Genomic DNA, 18,901 nt, shown 5'->3' on the forward strand with positions numbered 1-18,901 from the left:
GTCTACGTAGTAGAACATTTAACCTTGATTCCTAAGTCAAGTATATTATCATATATCTCTCTACCTTCTGTGACATTGTCGTATCCTTGTCTCCTAGCTCTAATAGCAAGCAGTTTGGCATATTTGCCAGAACATATACATTGTTTGCCCCATGATGTGTTCGCACCATATAAACTTCTTCAATCTCATCTCTACTAGGTCCCAGTCCTGGTCATAACCAGTTGAGTAGAAGCATCGATAACGTTGTACCAACGCAGCCGCTTGGTTCTTATGGAGCTGGTTTTTTGTAAGGCCACCAGCTATATACAGCAACCAAAATGAGACGTCCGGCGCAAGCTTCCACGGCGACATTTGTCTTGTGAAATCTGTCATGCAATTAAGTATCTCGGCGACACATTTCTCGGGCGCAAAGTACCCTTCCCAGAGACCTACAGAAAGTCTATATGTACAAAGATATGCCGCATATAGGCACGCTCTGTAAATTAGAACTTCCTGGCTCTGAGAACCATCTCTCCTTGTTCTACTGAGAAGATCCACAAGTCGAATCTGCAAGTTGGCCTGGCTATTGCATAACGGGTAGCCCTCGTCATCTAAATCCTCCATCAACAGTATCGAAGGGACTGCAGTATCCATGTCGTCATTGACTAAGTGGATAGATGTTCTTCCTCGTCTGCGTATTCTGTCCACGAGGCAGCATAATGCGTTGAGGTCTTCAAACACAGCAGATGCTGGTGCAGGCCACCTATAGGTATACATCCTAAGCCCTTGCGGCAAGAAAAAGTAGCTACGGTACATCTGGCCCTCCCGCAAGCGAGTAAAGATCCCATGATCGTCGACCTGCAAGAGCCGAGGTGCACCAGTTGCAAGGGAGCATATTATGTCCTGCCAGAACAAGGCTCGCTGAATCTGAGTAACATGTGCGACACTATATCGGCTGGTCAAAATGTTACGTTGGGAGATTATAGTTTGAAGGCCATGGATATGTGTAGCGGCGCTGGCAGGACGTGGATAAGTATCTCGGACTCGGTATTCATAGCTAATCAATATGAGAATGGCTGTGATGGTATGGAGAAATGACGAATCACCGCCAAAACGGGATAAGTCTCGATTGAGAGACTGAAGAACCTGGCTGCGGTGGTGCATCGTCTCGTAGTTTGGCTGGTAGTCGTTGGCTGCTAAAGCGAGGAGAAGAGATAGAGCATGGAACAAAGACTTGTGGGTCAACAATGGCGCCAGGCCATCCTCATTGCCTAAGCCTTGGAACACAACACAATGTGTTTGTTGATCGATTCGAAACAGCGGTTCCCCAGCAGCCTTGGATAATGCTATGGGATATGATTAGCGGTTAAGCTTAGTATGAGGATCTCGGGCCCTACGCTGTCTCAGAAGCTGTCGTAGTCGTTCGGGACTCTCGCACAGGGTGTCGAACGGGTCGAGGAGACTGGGAGAAACCCGAGAAAAAGAATTGCCGCTCATGCCGCCGAGCCAAGTAAGTTGAGACGAAGCAACAGTGCCAGTCCCAAAAGCAGTAGCATCCGTCAATTGCACATCGGAAATACCAAGATTGATGTTCGTATTAGGGTCGCGTGCTCGCTCTCGCTTTTGACTCGTGTTGTCGCGGCGGATAGCATCCTCTGGGATTACTCCTTGATGCTGACAGTCTCGACCCTGGTCGGGATGTGAGAAGTGGATAAACCTGGACATGGTCTCAAATGAAACTAGATGCTATTATCAAACGTCACGTTTCACGTGTAGAGTACGTAGGGCGATAAGGCGTATTTAAGATGGAAAGTGACAAGAAAGAATGAGAGAACGAGGTTCAATGTTGTGGGGTTGACAGCTAAGCTGGCTGACTAATTGCCGGGCTAAATCCATAGTGTCTCTCACTTTACAGGTCTGGAGTAAGTAGAGAAGCTCAAAAGTCAGGCCCTCAATTGACATTCTGACAATGACTTCACTCAGAGGACATCATTGTTCTAGTCACCTAGGTACATTACTTAATTTACAACCGACGCTCAAAACAAGTCATATTAAAGTTACATTTCTTTTCTATTAATTTACCTTAATTCCATGTTGCATTTAGTTTATCTCTTAACCGATGTATTGGCCATCCAACACTCTTACCAAAGCTATCTAGAAAGTTAAGCACCTCCTGCTGTTCTACAGGATTAGTTAATAAACAACCGCCTAGACCGTTAGCGATCTTGTTGAGTAAATAGAACTTATTCAGAACTCACAAGTGAAAAGTATATGATGTACGGTGAACCCAGCACCAACTACAGAAGGGTTGTGGATGCCGAGACCGATAGCGATATGAAGGTCGTTTAAGGCCGCTTTCTAGCATCTCAAGTTTAGCAATCAGGCTTAAATGAAGATAAGTGACATACATCTGCGACTACCCGATGCTCGATAGTTCTTAAACTAGAAACCCATAGTCTGGGCTCAGAGATGTGCAGCAGAATGCGAGCCAGACAATAGTGTTGATATCCCATTACTGCAAAAGCATAAGTCATTTTGCTCAGTCAAAAAGTATGCGACGCACTGACCTTGAGCAGGATTCATCATCCATACTATAGGAAAAGCCGACTTGGCCCCAATAGAAGCACTCTTCACATCAGAATGATAAGGATAATAATGCGCCGGTATAGAATCATGCCATCTCGCAACCTCCTTACCAAGATGCGCCCACGTCTCGTAGTCGGGTTGTGCGCCTGGGCTAAAACAAGTCGCTAATACCTGACAGCAAAGAAGAATAATCCGATTGGCAAAGTCCTCGTCAGTCGTGTCTACAAATGATCTGGAACGTCTGTATTTGTTCAGATCTACTTGCATGGGCTCGCCTTTAATGAGAGAGATGTGCAGATTCTGTCGAAGCATTATCCAGCTGGCCGCTTCGCTTAGACCGCCTTGGGCTATGAAGTCAGGGATGCTATTCCAGAGTCGTGCGCATCCAACGAGATGAGTTCCAGTGTCGACATCTTCTAAGGCGTTAACGCCCAAACTATAGTGGCGACTCTGCTTAGACTGGCTTACCACACATCTCCTCGTATAGCCGTAGTAGGACCGCCGCCGCTAAAAGATTTTCATCCAAAGATGACATCGGGTCGTCAAGAATGGGGATCAAAATGCGTAGAGCATAGCTATGATACTCTTCGCTACTTTCATCGTTAATACCGGTAATCATTACTTGATGGCGTGATGAGAAAGCCAGGATGGAGTATGCTAGGAGGGGCAGTTGGCGAGCCCTCTTTGGCACTTCGCGACTGAAGCGCTTTGAAGGATCACAGATATCAATCTGGAAATGGGACGTCAGAGACATTATAGTATATGGATGAAGATTGCTCACTCTTGGTGAAAGATCTTGGAGGTAATTGATCAAGAGAAAAGCTTCCCGTCGACTTTTTAATGGGGAGGTAAATCCACGTGGGCTGCCAACAAAATAGTTGGATAGGCAAGATGCTGGAGAAGACAGCCTTGCTATATGTCAATTCGGGGCCAATATTCAGTCCTGGCGAAAAGGCTTACTCCATATCCTCGCTTGATCTGGATTCTGGCGTGTTATCTGCAAGGGATAGAGACGGCGGCATAACCGCATCGTGAATAGGGGAATCCGCCATTATGAGATGAAGAGCCGAGAGAAAACTACGTTGGAGTGTGGAGAATGACTGGGAGGGGACAAATAAAGCAGTGGCTACTATGATTAGGTAATTAAGAAATTTTACGGGGGACAAAGGATCGAATGGCGTGTTTTCCGCCCTGGAAATTGCCTGACCTGGCACTCATGATGCATTACGCATTAAAACTTGGATATCAGAGCAAATACAACTGACGTATATTTATTACAGCAAGAAAAGGCCACTAATTGCTATTATATAATTTGTTGCTCAAATGTCCACAGGGGCGGGCTTACGAGAACCAGGGTAGGTAAAGAATATATCCCCATAATGCTGTCCCTTAGTAAGTTAAAAGACTCCCCGCATTCTCCCCGCAGAGGATGGCTCAATCCGGTGTACTTGTCCCGGAGCTAAGCCTGAGGCCTGGGAACTAGCCTCGGAAAAAGCATCCCAAATCTGGATTTCGTCATTCTAGTAACACTTGTTTCTGATCCACTTGGGCCCGGATTTACCTTCCTACGGAGCCAAATACAGGTATAAGTCTCCTGATCCATCCCAGCTTGTTCCCCGTACCCCCTAATTCCATTTTGCTTTTCGCTTTCCCAGACGCCCACACTTCATGACACGATATGGGACGGACCGGGCAAAGAATCTCGGGTTGTAAGGTAAGCCAAGACCCATGCTTATTGTTTATCGCTGTCTGACTAATTCGTGCCAGAATTGCCGTTTAAAGTGAGCTACGTCATACAGGTAACTTGATTATGGCTAAAATTAGGTCTGTCCTGTTAGACATCTGAAATGTAACCTATTGTCTTTCAATCCATCTACAGCAGCAATATGCTGATTAGATCTCCACATTAAAGGCGACGATGAAAGGCCGTGTGCTCAGTGCGTCAAGAGAAACCTCCATTGCGACAGAAGTCTCCAATGTCGATTTCGCCACAGCAGTATTGGCTCGACGTAAGCAATGGTGATGTCCTACAACGCAACCGACGTACTAAGAAAGCACAAGAACACGTGGAAAAGGATTAGACTTTCCATCTGGTCAACGGTGGTGCAAGCTCTTGAAGCAAAAGATCGAGTTTGTGGATCAGACGTTAGACATCGTTCGATCATTCAACTCATTTTCAGACCCCGGAGCCTACCCCAGCTCTTCGGAAGGCCAGCCCTTTTGCTTCCTAGAAAGACAAGACGCAGAACATACCTCACCATGTATCGATGGTCAACATGATGTCGACGGTGTGGGACAACGTCTGACCAGCTCGACTTACTCGCATACAGATAGTCAACCCCAAGCGTCTAGTAATCTAGACCACGCCACTTTGCCATTTCATCAACATTCTGACCAATTGCCTGAGCTGGTGTTTCAGGAATACACAACCATTGCGACCGAGCAGATCGATAGTAATCTGCATAACACCGGATATACAACACAGGGTACCTATTCTTCATACGGTGATAAATACCAGCTACGTCTACCCACTTGCGTGCTCAAGCGAGACGAGGCAGAGTTGGTTCGTCACTTCTTTTCCGGTTTCAGCGATGCTTTCGATCTTGGGGATCCAGATCGGGCATTCTCCAGTTGGTTATCAACCCGAGTGTTGCAACATCCTCGACTTCTAGAGTCTATCTTGACGATCGCCTCGAGACACTTTGGCAAGGGGGAGACCAATACAACTTGCCTGGATTCAGCAGCTGAGCCGTCTTCTGATTACACTCAATGCTTGCCTAGCATTAGTTCATATATTGACTCTACTATCCACAAGACTCATTCTGTTGCGAACCTGTTATCGCGATTTGCGCATAGCATGGAAGGTCAGTGTCTTTTCCATCAATGTCTTTTATTTTCTGTCGTCCCCAAGCACCTCGGTGGTGACTTTGCTAAGGCAGAACCTTTTTCACTGATTGCTCGGTACGCGCAGCTAAATGCTCGGCCTCTCCTCCCTCCCTCGGTCAAGCGAACATGACGGACGAACCGATAGAACCCTTTAAACAAGAGGACCTCCCCGAAGCTGCCTGGTGGGCGAACCTGCGACTGGAAGCCTACTTGGCAGTTGTCACTCAGGCACCTTTCCCATCAAACTTAGATTCCCTGCGCGCAGACAAAAAAGGTGCTCCCGTCGATGACAAAGACTGGGCGAACCTAATGCTTCTTCACCTGGCAGACATCATCCGATACTGCTTCTCAGACAATAAAGATACCGGGCACTATGCTGCGCTGCTGAAAGATACTACTATCTGGTCTAAATCAAAACCAGATTCCTTCGATCCTATATATACATGTCATCACTCCGAGGAACAAGTACTTCCAGACATATGGCTGTATAGTGAGCCAGTGGCTGCTGGCTTGCAATACTACCATCTTGGCAGGATGCTTCTTATTTCTCACGATCCGCGTCTTCCCAAGATTGGACTTGCAAAGAACAGCACAATGAAGCGAATAGAGGTACAAAAGCACGGGGCTACCGAGAGACCTTTGTCTAATGTCGAGTAGCTCGAAATGAAGAACGATACCAAGATAGTCTGCGCAATCGCCCAAGGCATGGGCGAAGCCAGTCCCACATACCTGTGCGTTTATGTTATAGTCCCGAAGCTTTGGTGATCATGCTCATGTATATTGAGGACTGCTTGCATGGCCATAGCCTTGGTCGGAGATCTTTTCGACAAGCGCGCTGAACAAGATACCCTCCTTCGTGTTCTAACTAATGCGACCGATCGGTTTGGATGGCCAACTTCTTACATGTATGATTTAACCGATATATTTACTTACAATCTGAAAGCTAATTCTTTGTAGCCAAGAAAGTCTAAAGAAGACGTGGGGATGGCTTTAGCCAGGCCATGATGATAGCTGTAAAGTAGCATAATTTTGAGTCTGCACTCTACACACGCCAACCTCTTTATATGAGGTTCTAATAGCCCTACTAGTTTTGGGGGTTTCGAGAGTGATTGTTAATACGTACGATCTTCAAATTAAGCCATGTAATCACAAGGCCATCCGAGGAGAGCGAAAACACAGATAAAGTATTCCAGAACATGGCATGGTTCCTCATAGGGTACTCCGGAAGGTGTACCACTGAACTCAAATCGCTCTAAAGCAAGAGAGCCTAATAAATGACGGCAACAGCTTCGTGACAAATCCGGGATGTTTGTTCCGGCGACAAACGAGACCATCTCCGCAAGGTTCGGAACAAGCACACCAAAACAAGAAGAAATTCGAGTGTCAACACCTACTCCCCGCCACTTATTCTCCACATAGTCTCGGCCACGCCACAAGCCGAAGCACTATCTAGTTTTTGTCCATTGCCAATAAACTGTGAATATAGTGAGTTTCAAGGGACAGCGACTAAACAGGCCATTCTCCCCCATGGGGGCCCGACACCCTTACGCTAAATCTTACCTTGCAGATTCATAAAGGAAACTAACTCCGGCACAAAAGAAGTCCACTTTTTTACCCCAGACTCTCACACTCTCAGACTCGGGGTCGCAAAGCATGCATGGAGCCGACGGCAGTCAATACGGAGGAATGGGGTCATTATCTGGGGAAGACTGAATTCCCAGATCCTAACCGCTTCCCCGATAGTACCCCAGCTTTTGAGGTGATCCCCCCCTCCCCCCAGAAAACACGGTTTCTCGCGGTCTTGAGAGAGGATTAGGCCAATGAGACAACATGTAATTATCGCATGAGTCGTTAGCCTGATGAGAGTATATATATGGCGCTACGCTCCGGTTGTGCATTGGGGTTTTCCTCTCAACAAGCTCATCTGCATCACAACATCCATCTCTGTTTCTTGTCTTCTATCTTGACGTTTGGCAACATGTCTGCCCACGATGATCACAAGTCCTCAATTGAGGGCCGTGGCATGGAAAAGTCGACGTCCACCAATATCGAACACGTCGAAAAGTCCCACGGCACCGTTGTCGAGTTTGACGACTCCATCGAAGATACCAAACCATCCAAATCAGTTTGGCTCATCACATTTACCGTCGCCATGGGCGGTTTCTTGTTTGGTTCGTGACCTACATCCTTCACCTCTGAACTCCACTAACAGGAACTGCCAGGTTATGACACTGGTGTTATCTCGGCTGTCCTGGTCACCCTTGGCGACGATCTCGGCCACAATCTCGATTCCCATGAACAAGAGCTCATCACTTCCATCACCTCTGGCGGCGCTCTCATTGGTGCTCTGATCGCTGGCCTTCCAGCTGATAAATACGGTCGGAAGCTTGGAATCTATATCGGTTGCTTTCTCTTCCTTGTCGGGTCTGTTGTCCAGGCTGCTGCATTCAATCTTGCTGCCATGACCGCTGGACGTCTTATCGTGGGATTCGGCGTGGGCTCAGCGGCGATGATCATTGTATGAACCTACCTCTTCTGGCAGTCGTCTTGAACTAATGTGTTTAGCCTCTCTACATTGGAGAACTCGCCCCAGCCAAGTACCGCGGTCGCATGATTGCCTTCGACAACCTCAGCGTAACACTGGGTCAGTTGGTTTCCTACGGTCTTGGAGCCGCTTTCACCGATGTCCCTCACGGCTGGAGATACATGATCGCCATCGGCGGCGTTCCTCCCATCATCCTCGCCGCTCTGCTCCCTGGATGCCCTGAATCGCCTCGACAGCTTATTGCGCATAGAAAGAGAGACGAAGCTGAAAGGTGTCTGCGACGAGTCTACCCCGCTGCTACTGAGGAGCAGCTCAAGTCTAAGCTTGAACGTCTTGTGTGGACTGTTGAGGTCGAGTCTTCGGCTGTGGCCAACAAGTCTCTCTGGTGGCAGTTTAAGCAGCTTCACTCTGTGCCCTCCAACCTTCGCGCGCTGATTTCTGCTTGTACCGTCATGGCCAGTAAGTTTTCGAGGATGCCTGCGGGTCTGAACTTTTGTTACTGACAATATCACAGTCTCTCAGCTCGGTGGTTTCAACACTCTCATGTACTACTCTGCGACCCTATTCTCCCTCGTCGGTTTCAACAAGCCCACCGCCGTTGCGATCGTTGTTGGTGCTACCAACTTCCTCTTCACATTCGTCAACTTGGTTGTTATAGACAAGGTCGGGCGCCGCATCATCCTGCTAGTCACTGTGCTGGGCATGGTAAGAAATTCTTAAGTTTTCGGCAAAACCACGATATTGACATCTTTCCAGGCTGTGAGTATGGTCATCGCCGCCGTCGCATTCCACTGGATTCCCATCTCCAAAGACCTTGTCCTCCAGGCCGATTCTGTCAACTGGGCTGGTATCGTTGTGCTTGTCACCATCATCTTCTACGTCGCCTTTTTCGCTAGTGGTGTCGCCACGATCGGCTGGGTTGGAACAGAGCTTCTACCTTTGGAGGTCCGCGCGCTTGGCACGATGATGAACACAGTTACATGCTGGAGCTGCAACCTCATCATCGCGTCTACTTTCCTCTCCATGATGAAGAGCATGACACCCAGTGGCGCTTTCGGCTTCTACGCAGGTATCTGCTGTTTTGGCTGGATATTTGTCATCTTCTTTTACCCCGAGGTAAAGGGACTTCCACTTGAGGAGGTCAGGAAGGTCTTCGAGAATGGCTTTGATGTCAAGCTGGCCAAGCAGATGCAGCGTGATCTCAGGACTAACAGCCAGGCTTCTGTGGCGTCCAAGGCCTAAATGGTGGATTTCGCGTCTTGCACGGCACGGATACACTGTACACTTCATACCATATATTGAGGATGTTCTCCATATACTTGTTAGTCTATCTTACATTGGAATTCAATGGCACCTGCACTGTGCAAATTGCTCCAAGCTATGGTGAGGAACAAATAAATATATCGGTTCCCACGTCCAGCTTTTAGCAACGCTCTCGCGGACTGAAATACTCACCCGGAGCCGTCATTATCTTTGGGTCTTAGTCATTTTGATCAGTCCATAACTGAACCAATGGAAAAATTGATGCTGACAGAGTGAACTTGCATGTGAGTGGATGGAGCTGAAGGAACAACTCCAAGGGTAGAGTCGTAATGTGCATCCGTAATTCAAGGGCCAGATGCGGCTTTATCTGCGTCACAATCAAGGTCGGCTCTCATCATGCCTTGGTCGAAAGCTAGAAGACATTGATTCCCGAGTGACTCCAGAGGCTTGGAATGGAGTGTTATTATGAGCTTTGTATTAATCTGGATGTTCTCATTGTCCGAGGTAAGTTTCTCAAACCAAGCATACTAAGACATACCAAGCCTGAGGTATTGGAACAAAGCCTTCCATCTTGTGCCTAAGCCAAGCCATCAGGTAAGTGAGTACAGGGCTCTTTTGGTAGCTCAACGAGCCGTAACGTGACTTGGCGTTGCTTTTTCTTCCATGTGGGGGCATTCGGGGGTTAACCTGAACTTTTATATTTTGCGTTACTGAAGGCAAAGCATTGAGGATATGCATGGGACATCGGGTGGGGGGCAGACAACATCTTCCTCTTCGTCTCATCCGTGTACGGCGTGGCTGATGGTCAACTCACCGAGAAGAGTATCAAGGAGCCGGACCGCCGAGCCTCACCTTCACTTTCAAAGCCAGCACAACAAGAGTGGTGAGAATTCCTCCGGCGGGCAGCGGAGGTCATACACATCTTATGATCATCGCTTTCACTATGGGTTACTGCGTCAGTCCACGCCTGAGTTTGCCCTATGAAAGCTCTGATAGTGTTAGTATATGGAGTAACTTGCCCTGTATGGTGGATTAAAAATAGCTCAAGATGTCTAAGGTCGTGTGTCTGAAATAGGCAATTGTCCCCCACGCTTGGTCCAAGACTGTCGGTGGACCTGGCGGACACAGCCAGCGTATAAGGAAAATTGTCCCGGATTTACAAAAGGGATCAAGGCTCGAGAAGCGAGTCTAGTCCGCCATCTCAACTTTAGGTTCTCCCTGGCATCTTAGTCTTGGTTCCTGTCTGAACTGGCAAGGAAATGTTCAGAGCTCGCAGGATAAATTCACGCGGGGTAAAATTGCTGGGAGCGGAGAAAGTCGCCAAATGTGGCAATATCTCGATCACGATTGCATTTGGCAAAAGATTAGCCTATCTACCCTCGTAGAAACTGCCATGTATAAGAAAGCCATATTGTCTACGTCGTATGCATTGTATCCCTACGAGTTTAGCTAAATAACGCTCTCTTCCTTTACTTCCGTTTTTAGCCTCAAGTTGCAAGCGATCATATACCGTCTCATCAAGAGTTTTTACCTGTTATCGAGATTTTCAACAATGTCGGCCACCGTTGCCTCCTTGGGCTCTGCGCCCTATGCGGCTGCAGTGGGTGTGGCTGTAGTCTTCTACTTTGTCATTTACCCTTTTATCCTCTACCTCAAGGACACTAAGGGTAAGATATATTATCTGAAGAGGAAACTTCAGCATAGCCATACTGACTCTATCCAGGTCTTCGACGCTTCCCTAACATGTCCCCATTCTCCGGCATGTCTAACCTTCCCTTCATGATCCTCGCTCATGGGGGCGCACGGTCGACTCATCTTGCGAAATTACATAAAAAAAAGCCCATCATCAGAACAGGGCCAAACGCACTGTCCTTCGCCGGCGGCCAAGCCATCAAAGACATTTATGGTCACGGAACTCCCTGTACAAAGGATGAATCATACATCGTAGGAGCTGGAACTCATTTTCACCTAGCCGACGTGGTCGATAAACATGATCACGCCCGAAAGCGAAAGGTCCTGTCATCTGCTTACGCACTCAAGAACCTCGAGGGCTGGGAGTACAAGGTTGCGGATAAGGTGCAGCGGATGATGGACCATTTTGATAAGGTCTGCACGGCTCCCTTGCCTAAGGGTGCTAGATTTCCCGACCCTCAAGACCTCAATCTCGACTTCCGTGCCTGGTCCAACTTTTTCTCCCTCGACGCCATCGCCGACATTGGTCTTTCTGAGAAACTTGGTCTTCTTGATCAAGGTCACGATCGTGTGGAAGCCCAGGAGACATGCGGTACTGTCTATGAAACTGATCTACGAAAATGCCTTTATCCCACAGCACGCAAGCAGTCTTATCTTCTTTGGAGTTACGACTACTACAAGTTGCTCAATAAGATTTCCAACATCATTCCTTTCTACCGAAAGATGTCCGAGTCAGCCAAGGGTTGGGATGGTATCGTGTTGCGACGAGCTCAACTCCGATTAGATCGATACCAGAAGGGAGAAAAGCTCGATGACTTTTTCCAGGCTCTCATGGAGGACAAGAACGGTAACTCTCACAACCTTGAATGGGGCGAAGTTGTTGCCGAAATCAACATCATGATGAACGCCGGAAGTGTCACCACTGCTATTGCCTTGGCCAACATTCTGTATCAGTTGCTGCTCGACCCTAGAGCAATGGAGCTCCTGCGACAAGAACTTGACTCAGTCCTCGAGCCCGATGAGCTGGTTGCTCCCTATGAAAAGGTCAAGCACCTTCCCTACCTCCGCGCCTGTCTCGATGAGTCGCTTCGCCTCTGGCCCCCGACTCCTCAAGGTCTTGGTCGTCAGACCCCTCCTGAAGGCTTAACGATTATGGGCCAGTATATTCCTGGCAACACATCCGTTAGTGTGTCCGCCCTTGTGGCGCATCACGACGAGAGCATTTATCCCGAGGCAGAAAGGTTTATTCCTGAACGATTCTTGGGCGAGAAGGGTAAGGAGCTTCAATCTCACTTTATTACTTTCTCAGCTGGCGCTCGAGGTTGCATTGGGCGTAACATTTCTTATCTTGAACAGACTGTGTGCCTTGCTTCAATAGTTCACCGGTATGAGTTTGCTCTACCAGCAGGTTTTAACCTAAAGAGAGAGGAGACAATGAACCACATCCTCGGGCCTATGCCCGTTAAGGTGTGGAAAAGGAATTTAAAAGAGGAAGAGTAGTAATTTCATAGTGAGAACTTAGGCTTGAGTTTAGATTATATATTAAGATAAAAATATATGTATTAAAGTATACTCCTTTCTATATTAGCCTTTATAATATTAGTATTATAGCAGTTATTACTGGAGAACGAGGTTAGGGGAAGTCTCTACTCTTAGGGGCAAACATTAGACCAAGGCTTAGCAAAGATGACTTACTGGCTTCTCTGCAAGACTCATCTCTAAGAAGTAGGGTTGGTTTTTCAACGGGAATCTGCGATTGTGGTCTAAAGTAGGCATGCTATAAAACGCCAGACTGCTTAAAGAGATAATGGATAAGACCGAACTGCCTGGCTTTTTTTATAACTTAGAACTCCCTGTTAATAAGCTTAAGATAGAACTTAAATGCAAGAAGATTTCAGATAAAATAAACAACAGTTATATTATCTTTTCTCTTAATATATCAGTTGGCAACTTATTTATTATACTTATATAGCTTTACTCTATAGCATCTGTGAGTCTAACCCTACCCCTAAGAGTTTATACCTGAATTGCTAAGAAAGAAATAAATTAGTATAGACTATTACTGCTCAATCTTAACTGCAACTTTGCCAAAATGCTTCTGATCCGCCAGGTACTGATAAGCACTTAGATTGGTTAGCCTGGCTTCTGAGTCACTAGGATACATAGTTGACTCACTGCTTGAGCTCCTCGAGCTTGAAGACCTGTTGGTCGAGAACGGGTTTGATGTTGGAAGCCTCAATTGCACGAATCTTGTCAAGTCAACAACCACTCAATTGAAAGCCGGCGAAAATCGTAGGGAGGGAATACATTGCCAAAGTACGTACCATTGTTTCGAATTGATCTCGGCTTCCAACAACGATTCCCCTGACAACAGCCATGCTGGATAGGATCTGAGGAAAGCTCGGTCCGGTCTCTCCCGGTCCAGCAATCCAACCAATGATGGTGACAAGACCACCAATATTGACGGCTTTGAGACTTTCCGTCACAGTATGCGCGCCCCCAACCTCGATGACATGGTCAACACCACCTTCGGTGAGCCTCTTGGCCTCCTCCCCCCAGTTCGGAATCTCCTTGTAGTTGATGACATGATCTGCTCCGAGTTCCCTCAGCTTCTGAGCCTTGGATGCCGAAGAAGTCGTGGCAACAACTCGAGCACCCACAGCCTTCGCAAATTGCAGGGCAGAGATACTCACACCACCAGTACCCTGTGTCAAGACCCAGTCGCCGGGAAGGATTGCCTTGAGCCCGTAGAGAGCATTCCACGCCGTGAGGGCGCTGCAAGGCAGCGTTGCAGCCTCCAGATAACTGAGGTTCCTTGGCATATCCACAAGTCCATTCTCGTTAAAGATACCGTACTGCCGCAGAGTGCCATCGATAGAGCCACCTACCCCAGATCCCAAGACCTTTGGGGTCAGCGGTCCACCATAATACGTTTGCATGAACAACGTCACGACCTTGGAACCATTCTGAAAGCGGGTGACCTTATTTCCGGTAGCCACGACTTCTCCAGCACCATCGGAGCCTGGAATGATGTTTGGCTTGACATCGAAAGGATAAGTGCCCTGTGCAAGTTAGTCAGATTGGTGACAGTAGAGAATTTTTAGTTACCTGGGCAATCATGACATCGCGGAAATTGAGAGAAGCTGCATGGAACTTTACCAGCACTTCGTTGTCAGAGAGCTCAGGGAGAGGCTGTTGGGTGTCAAACTTGAGATTGTCAAAGCTGCCCTGACCCTCGACCACCCAACCCTTTGTAGTTTTTGGCAAGGACATGATAAATATAGTAGAATGGTGTTAGATTGTAATGAAGACGTGAAGAAATTTGATTCAGTTGCTGCTTGATGGGTCAGTTAATACGTGGGTAGAATGCGTGATGTTATATATAAAGAAATAGACTTCCTCCAGCCTTGCTTTAATAATGAATATGTTGATTACTCCATCTTTAATGCTGACCAATTCACTCAGGAGTGTAAGAATTGCAAAAAACTCCATAGTTGTTTTCTCAGAGAGAACATAACCAAGTTGTATACCGCAATATTATGGCTGGTGCTGAGAGACTTAGAATAGCTGTATTTGGTGAGCATGTGGTTGGGTACAGCTAGTGGATCACTGTCCGTATTAATACGGTAGCGCGGTTAGGCCATGTGGGGGCAACTCAAGGGGCAGCGGCACTAATAAGCGTTGTGCATAACATTACGTATTGGACTAAACTCACTGCGGTATTTAAGCAGCTGGACGAGGTCAATCTGACCGCCACCTTCTATTGGAGAATACAAGGCTCTTTCAATTAAAACGAGAATACTCATTGTGACTAATCTACGCTTTGTACAATAATAAGGCAATGCGGTGTATATGGGAACTGATAGGACAAGATACTGGAAAATTAATAAACTGCAGTAGACGAGAATGGTATTGACGAGGCGTGAATGAGACATCCCTCTATCACCATTTCTCTATTAGACCTCGTAATATCTTCCGCTGGTCTGAGTAGATGCAGTAAGCTTATTGATGGCAAGATTTCCCCAAAAGACAAGACTTCCCGGCCATTTCATAGCATCTTCCCACTCATCTCCAAGAACCCCATTAATGTAGCTCAGCAAACCGCTTGGCCAGGAGCTCAGACACCAATGCTCCTGATTATAGCTCATCAAAACAGTAAAGTGACCCAGAATAACAAGTGCTAGAGGATGTCGAGCTGAGCACAGATCCAGAAAGGTCTGGCTTACCTCAAGTCCCCAGCCCCAAACTATCTTACCAGGCTCAGGGTCGTCGAGGTTATCCGAAAGCGTTGAAATACGGCGGAACAGTGCTTCCGCGGCATGGAGACATGCTTTCCTTTGATCTCCTTCAAACTGACGAACTATGCATCGCTGCAGAAACGCAAGCTGTGGATATCTTGTTTCGAGATCATTCAGAGTGTCTTGGTAATTGGCAACAAACTTAGTGAGAAGCCATGATCCTGAGACGACGACTGGGGGAAAGCTCTGCTGTACAAACATCAACGTAGACCTGCTAAAGCGAAGCGCCTTTAACAGCTCCTCAACTGGGTCGAATGACGATTCGGAGCGGACGCTACTAGGGCGATAGATTGGTTCCGCTACGGCATACATTGATGTGAAGGCGGAAAACCCCAACAGAGCTTGTTCGTGCGCCTGACTCAAGGATTCGAAATGCGGCCTAGCTCGAGTGATTGCAGCTTGTTGGTGTGCAACAGCTCTGACGTACCACTTAGATTGAGAACGATCTTCACTGTAGAGTTGAAGGGCGGTGAGGCCCAGGATACTATTCAGTAAGTAGTGGTGAGAGAAGCCTAAGCGAACAAGGTTATATTGCAGCTGCCTTGTAGGCTCTGTCATATCGCCTGTCACAGGATATCGGTGCCAGTGCTCCAGCAACTCCAGATCAGCTATGCTGTCTTCGTTCAGTGGTGGCTTAGTCAGATTAGGAGACGAGAAGCTGCACACGACATTGGCCCGCTCGCATTGGAGGCATCGTGGATGGACCTCATTGCACTAGGAAGTTCAGCTGCGGGTTCTCGGTATGGCAAGTAAGTGGAATGGCACAGGGAGGATATTTACCTTGGCGTGTTTCTCCTTGCATTGAACACAGCCCTCTCGGGACTTTCTGTGACCTTTCCGCCTTCTAATCATATTTGTCATGCCTCCGTGTTGCGTTACAGGAAGATACGCTGGCGTCGCAAGAAGCGCCGTATAAATACTGTAATTAGAGTTTACGTAGAAAAGCGGAGTAAAGGGGTGTTAGTTAATCCAAGAACGCTGACTAATTATCTTCCGCGGCGCCCGCCACTGAATAGCATGGATGGCCACAATGCGTTGGCGGCCTAAAATTTAACCTTATGGGCAGCAAGTAGTTATACAGCGGTATTAATTGAAAGATTGTGCTTGGGCCAACAAGCCTTCTGACTATACTTGGTCGAGACGAAGCCCATGTATCTTCGACGAGATGCATATCTAGAGGCGCTAACCTAGTGACGATAGGTCCACCCTCATGCGCGCCATCAACAACGAGCAATTCTAAGTAGTGATGATAGCTGATGTCTGGAACGGCCTGCTGGCCACGTTAGATAATCCAAGTAAGGCAGATTATCTGTGGGTAGCAGCCGTATAATATCGTGTTGCTACTACCCTCTACATATAGATCTCTAGCCAGCTCCTCGACCTTGGGCCACATAAGGGCCATAAACCAAATCCTATCTCCTCGTAGTACTGACAACCTTAACCCTAACCTTAAGAAATGCTTTAAGATTATAATTAAAATAGTAAAACATATAAGAGGTAAGATTTAATATAATATAATATTAATATATAAATTTAATTTAATAAATTAAATATATATAATATTTAATGCTTAAGAGTATTATATATACTAGACGAAGTAGAAGAAATATATAAATAATATAGCCTTTAAGGCCTTCTATTTATAAAGCTAATTAAGGCAGACTTTTTAAGCTAAAGATAAATTTAAACTTATAGTATAATATAAGTATATATAAAGAGGGAAAAACATTAAATTATCTTATATATAAAAGGCTTTAATTAAGGCAGCCCTTAGCTCTAATTAGGTCTAATAAAAGAAGGCATTGATTAATATAAGGATATAAGTAGTATAATATAGTAATCTATAACTTAAGAGATTGCTAGTATTTCTATTATAGGCTAAAATAGGAGGGCCTAAGTATGTTTAATTTATTGCATTTTAATTGCCTGCACCCCCTACCGTGACCCTGCTGGAGGTTTTCCACACCTCAAGGGATAGCTAAATCCAAAAGCCCTGCCTTTCAGCATCACAAGAGACCTTAATTTCCCTCAATTAGTGATTTCATAATGACTTTAGACGGTATGAGAGCATCAAGCAGTTGCGCGAGCGCGCTTTCTCCACGACTACGGGAATTGCACCACGGATATCGGCAGGTGTGATATAGTATTTTGAGATTGTATTCATCACGAGGGTAGAGCAGTTGCAAATAATACTCGGACCTGAGCTCATCTATTGGGAACTAACTTTGGCCTACTGTACAGTCTGCAACTTGTCTATAAACTTCCTCATGGAACGCTTTGATCAGAGCTTGTGAGACCTGGTCCACGGGTGGCAAGATTTGAGTAGCAAACAATCCGCAAATGCCATTTTCGCGATCAATGAACTACTCTTTAAATTAGCATTTTCTAGTTTTTGAAGTAGGAATGAATACGCGATGCGCTACCCAGAACAAGTTCGTAGCTCCGCTCCAAACCAGTGTGTTTAGACCCCGCGAAAAAGGGCAACTAGAGCCAGGTTTCTCGATAAGCAACCCTCCCAGACTCCAATTGTAGGTTTCTCCAGGGTAAAAAGTGCCGACTGCCCAAGACGGATCTTCCATTTTGCGGTTAAGCACAGATTTGCTCGCTGGAGTCAAGTGGCCTTGGAACAAAAGGTCCACTGTCTCAGCTTTCAATATGCGGCCATCATTTGCTAAAAGTGAATACAGCAGCTGCATAAAGTTTGGCACCGTAGAATACCCGCCTTGCCCACCAAAACAGTCAGTGACGCCATTGTTCAGTGGGAGACCTTCAGGGAGTGGTCTGAGGCGTTTTGTCTCATTGTCTCGCTCCGCCAAGACCGCCACCTCGTTCGTTGCGGCGTTCTTTTGGTTTAGCCGGAACGTGAAGCGAGTGACCCCGAGTGGTTGCCAAATATGTTTCGACATGTACGTTTCTAGATCCATGTTTGTAAGTATCTCGACAAGCCTTCCCACCCAGTCAATGGAGCAGCCATAGTTCCAACTTTCACCAGGCTCAAATAGCAGCGGCAGGTTGAAACGCTGCTCAACAGTCGGCTTGGAACCTAGGCATTCCCCTTTCAAGGATTGCACTCTGCGAAGCTCATCATTTGAAAAATCATACCCTGTACCCGCCGAATGAGTTAACAGGTGGCGAAGAGTGATGGGATTTGTTCGATCCTTGAGAACCGGAACTCCATCTGCTTTGAAGCCTTGCAATATCCTCTGTCGCTTGAGAGTCGGGAGGAGGTGAGTGACATCGTTGTCCAGCCCAATAATGCCTTTTTCCACCTGCTGTAGAGCAGCAACTGATGTAGGAAGTTTAGTTAAGGAAGCCAAGGTGAACAAAGTGTTGCTATCAATGGCATCTTGGGAACTGAACAGCGGTGAGGGCGAATCAAGATACAAGGAAAGCAATTGAGTTCCTCAACTGGTGTATTAGCTACGAATAGGTGGGCGCAGAGGGAATAACACGATTACCATCACGTTGTTTTGCTTCAATTGCTATTGAAGGAACATCAAGATTTTCAATAGCTTGCTTGAGCAACTGTTCAAAGAATGTTGCCATAATGAATCAACCTTGCGTGCAGGCTACGAGGATATTGACTTGTATTTTCCTGGGCACCGTACTCATTTAGATATGGCGTTCTTACCCCTGTCATAAAACTTCATAG

At 46.7% G+C, this 18,901-nt stretch overlaps 9 protein-coding genes across 9 annotated transcripts; 4 read left to right on the forward strand and 5 right to left on the reverse strand.

The window, feature by feature from the left end:
* Positions 1-99: 99 nt before the first annotated feature.
* On the reverse strand, positions 100-1,704 carry BKA55DRAFT_535638 (uncharacterized protein; the record flags this gene model as incomplete). The annotated part of the gene is made up of 2 exons (XM_046189721.1): positions 100-1,325; positions 1,377-1,704. The coding sequence occupies 2 exons, from the start codon at positions 1,702-1,704 to the stop codon at positions 100-102; spliced, it is 1,554 nt and encodes a 517-aa protein (XP_046054455.1).
* A 309-nt stretch (positions 1,705-2,013) lies between these two features.
* Positions 2,014-3,643, reverse strand: BKA55DRAFT_559410 (uncharacterized protein). The gene is made up of 6 exons (XM_046191974.1): positions 3,347-3,643; positions 3,034-3,295; positions 2,547-2,978; positions 2,388-2,494; positions 2,238-2,337; positions 2,014-2,187 (listed from the first exon to the last, which is right to left on the reverse strand). Exons 2-6 carry the CDS (start codon positions 3,182-3,184, stop codon positions 2,063-2,065), a joined length of 915 nt encoding a protein of 304 aa, XP_046054456.1. The 5' UTR covers positions 3,185-3,295; positions 3,347-3,643; the 3' UTR covers positions 2,014-2,062.
* Positions 3,644-4,197: 554 nt separating this feature from the next.
* Positions 4,198-6,260, forward strand: BKA55DRAFT_559434 (uncharacterized protein). Its single transcript, XM_046191975.1, has 6 exons — positions 4,198-4,279; positions 4,333-4,346; positions 4,404-4,414; positions 4,478-4,574; positions 4,627-5,429; positions 5,537-6,260. Exons 1-6 carry the CDS (start codon positions 4,244-4,246, stop codon positions 6,106-6,108), a joined length of 1,533 nt encoding a protein of 510 aa, XP_046054457.1. The 5' UTR covers positions 4,198-4,243; the 3' UTR covers positions 6,109-6,260.
* Positions 6,261-7,372: 1,112 nt separating this feature from the next.
* BKA55DRAFT_607804 (general substrate transporter) lies at positions 7,373-9,439 on the forward strand. The gene is made up of 5 exons (XM_046196614.1): positions 7,373-7,622; positions 7,674-7,969; positions 8,017-8,455; positions 8,511-8,701; positions 8,753-9,439. Exons 1-5 carry the CDS (start codon positions 7,430-7,432, stop codon positions 9,236-9,238), a joined length of 1,605 nt encoding a protein of 534 aa, XP_046054458.1. The 5' UTR covers positions 7,373-7,429; the 3' UTR covers positions 9,239-9,439.
* A 1,295-nt stretch (positions 9,440-10,734) lies between these two features.
* Positions 10,735-12,520, forward strand: BKA55DRAFT_636731 (cytochrome P450). Its single transcript, XM_046197035.1, has 2 exons — positions 10,735-10,926; positions 10,983-12,520. Exons 1-2 carry the CDS (start codon positions 10,812-10,814, stop codon positions 12,449-12,451), a joined length of 1,584 nt encoding a protein of 527 aa, XP_046054459.1. The 5' UTR covers positions 10,735-10,811; the 3' UTR covers positions 12,452-12,520.
* Positions 12,521-13,122: 602 nt separating this feature from the next.
* BKA55DRAFT_590939 (uncharacterized protein) lies at positions 13,123-14,224 on the reverse strand (the record flags this gene model as incomplete). Its single annotated transcript, XM_046195165.1, has 3 exons — positions 13,123-13,200; positions 13,276-14,013; positions 14,060-14,224. 3 exons carry the CDS (start codon positions 14,222-14,224, stop codon positions 13,123-13,125), a joined length of 981 nt encoding a protein of 326 aa, XP_046054460.1.
* Positions 14,225-14,266: 42 nt separating this feature from the next.
* On the forward strand, positions 14,267-14,521 carry BKA55DRAFT_559442 (uncharacterized protein; the record flags this gene model as incomplete). Its single annotated transcript, XM_046191976.1, has 1 exon — positions 14,267-14,521. Exon 1 carries the CDS (start codon positions 14,318-14,320, stop codon positions 14,516-14,518), a length of 201 nt encoding a protein of 66 aa, XP_046054461.1. The 5' UTR covers positions 14,267-14,317.
* Positions 14,522-14,907: 386 nt separating this feature from the next.
* BKA55DRAFT_503052 (uncharacterized protein) lies at positions 14,908-16,101 on the reverse strand (the record flags this gene model as incomplete). The annotated part of the gene is made up of 2 exons (XM_046186975.1): positions 14,908-15,963; positions 16,030-16,101. 2 exons carry the CDS (start codon positions 16,099-16,101, stop codon positions 14,908-14,910), a joined length of 1,128 nt encoding a protein of 375 aa, XP_046054462.1.
* Positions 16,102-17,448: 1,347 nt separating this feature from the next.
* Positions 17,449-18,894, reverse strand: BKA55DRAFT_559444 (beta-lactamase/transpeptidase-like protein). Its single transcript, XM_046191977.1, has 2 exons — positions 18,708-18,894; positions 17,449-18,652 (listed from the first exon to the last, which is right to left on the reverse strand). The coding sequence occupies exons 1-2, from the start codon at positions 18,793-18,795 to the stop codon at positions 17,625-17,627; spliced, it is 1,116 nt and encodes a 371-aa protein (XP_046054463.1). The 5' UTR covers positions 18,796-18,894; the 3' UTR covers positions 17,449-17,624.
* Between the last annotated feature and the right edge of the window lie 7 nt (positions 18,895-18,901).

Source organism: Fusarium redolens (genome assembly GCF_020744475.1).
Source record: "Fusarium redolens strain MPI-CAGE-AT-0023 chromosome Unknown BKA55scaffold_3, whole genome shotgun sequence".
Lineage (NCBI taxonomy): Eukaryota > Fungi > Ascomycota > Sordariomycetes > Hypocreales > Nectriaceae > Fusarium > Fusarium redolens.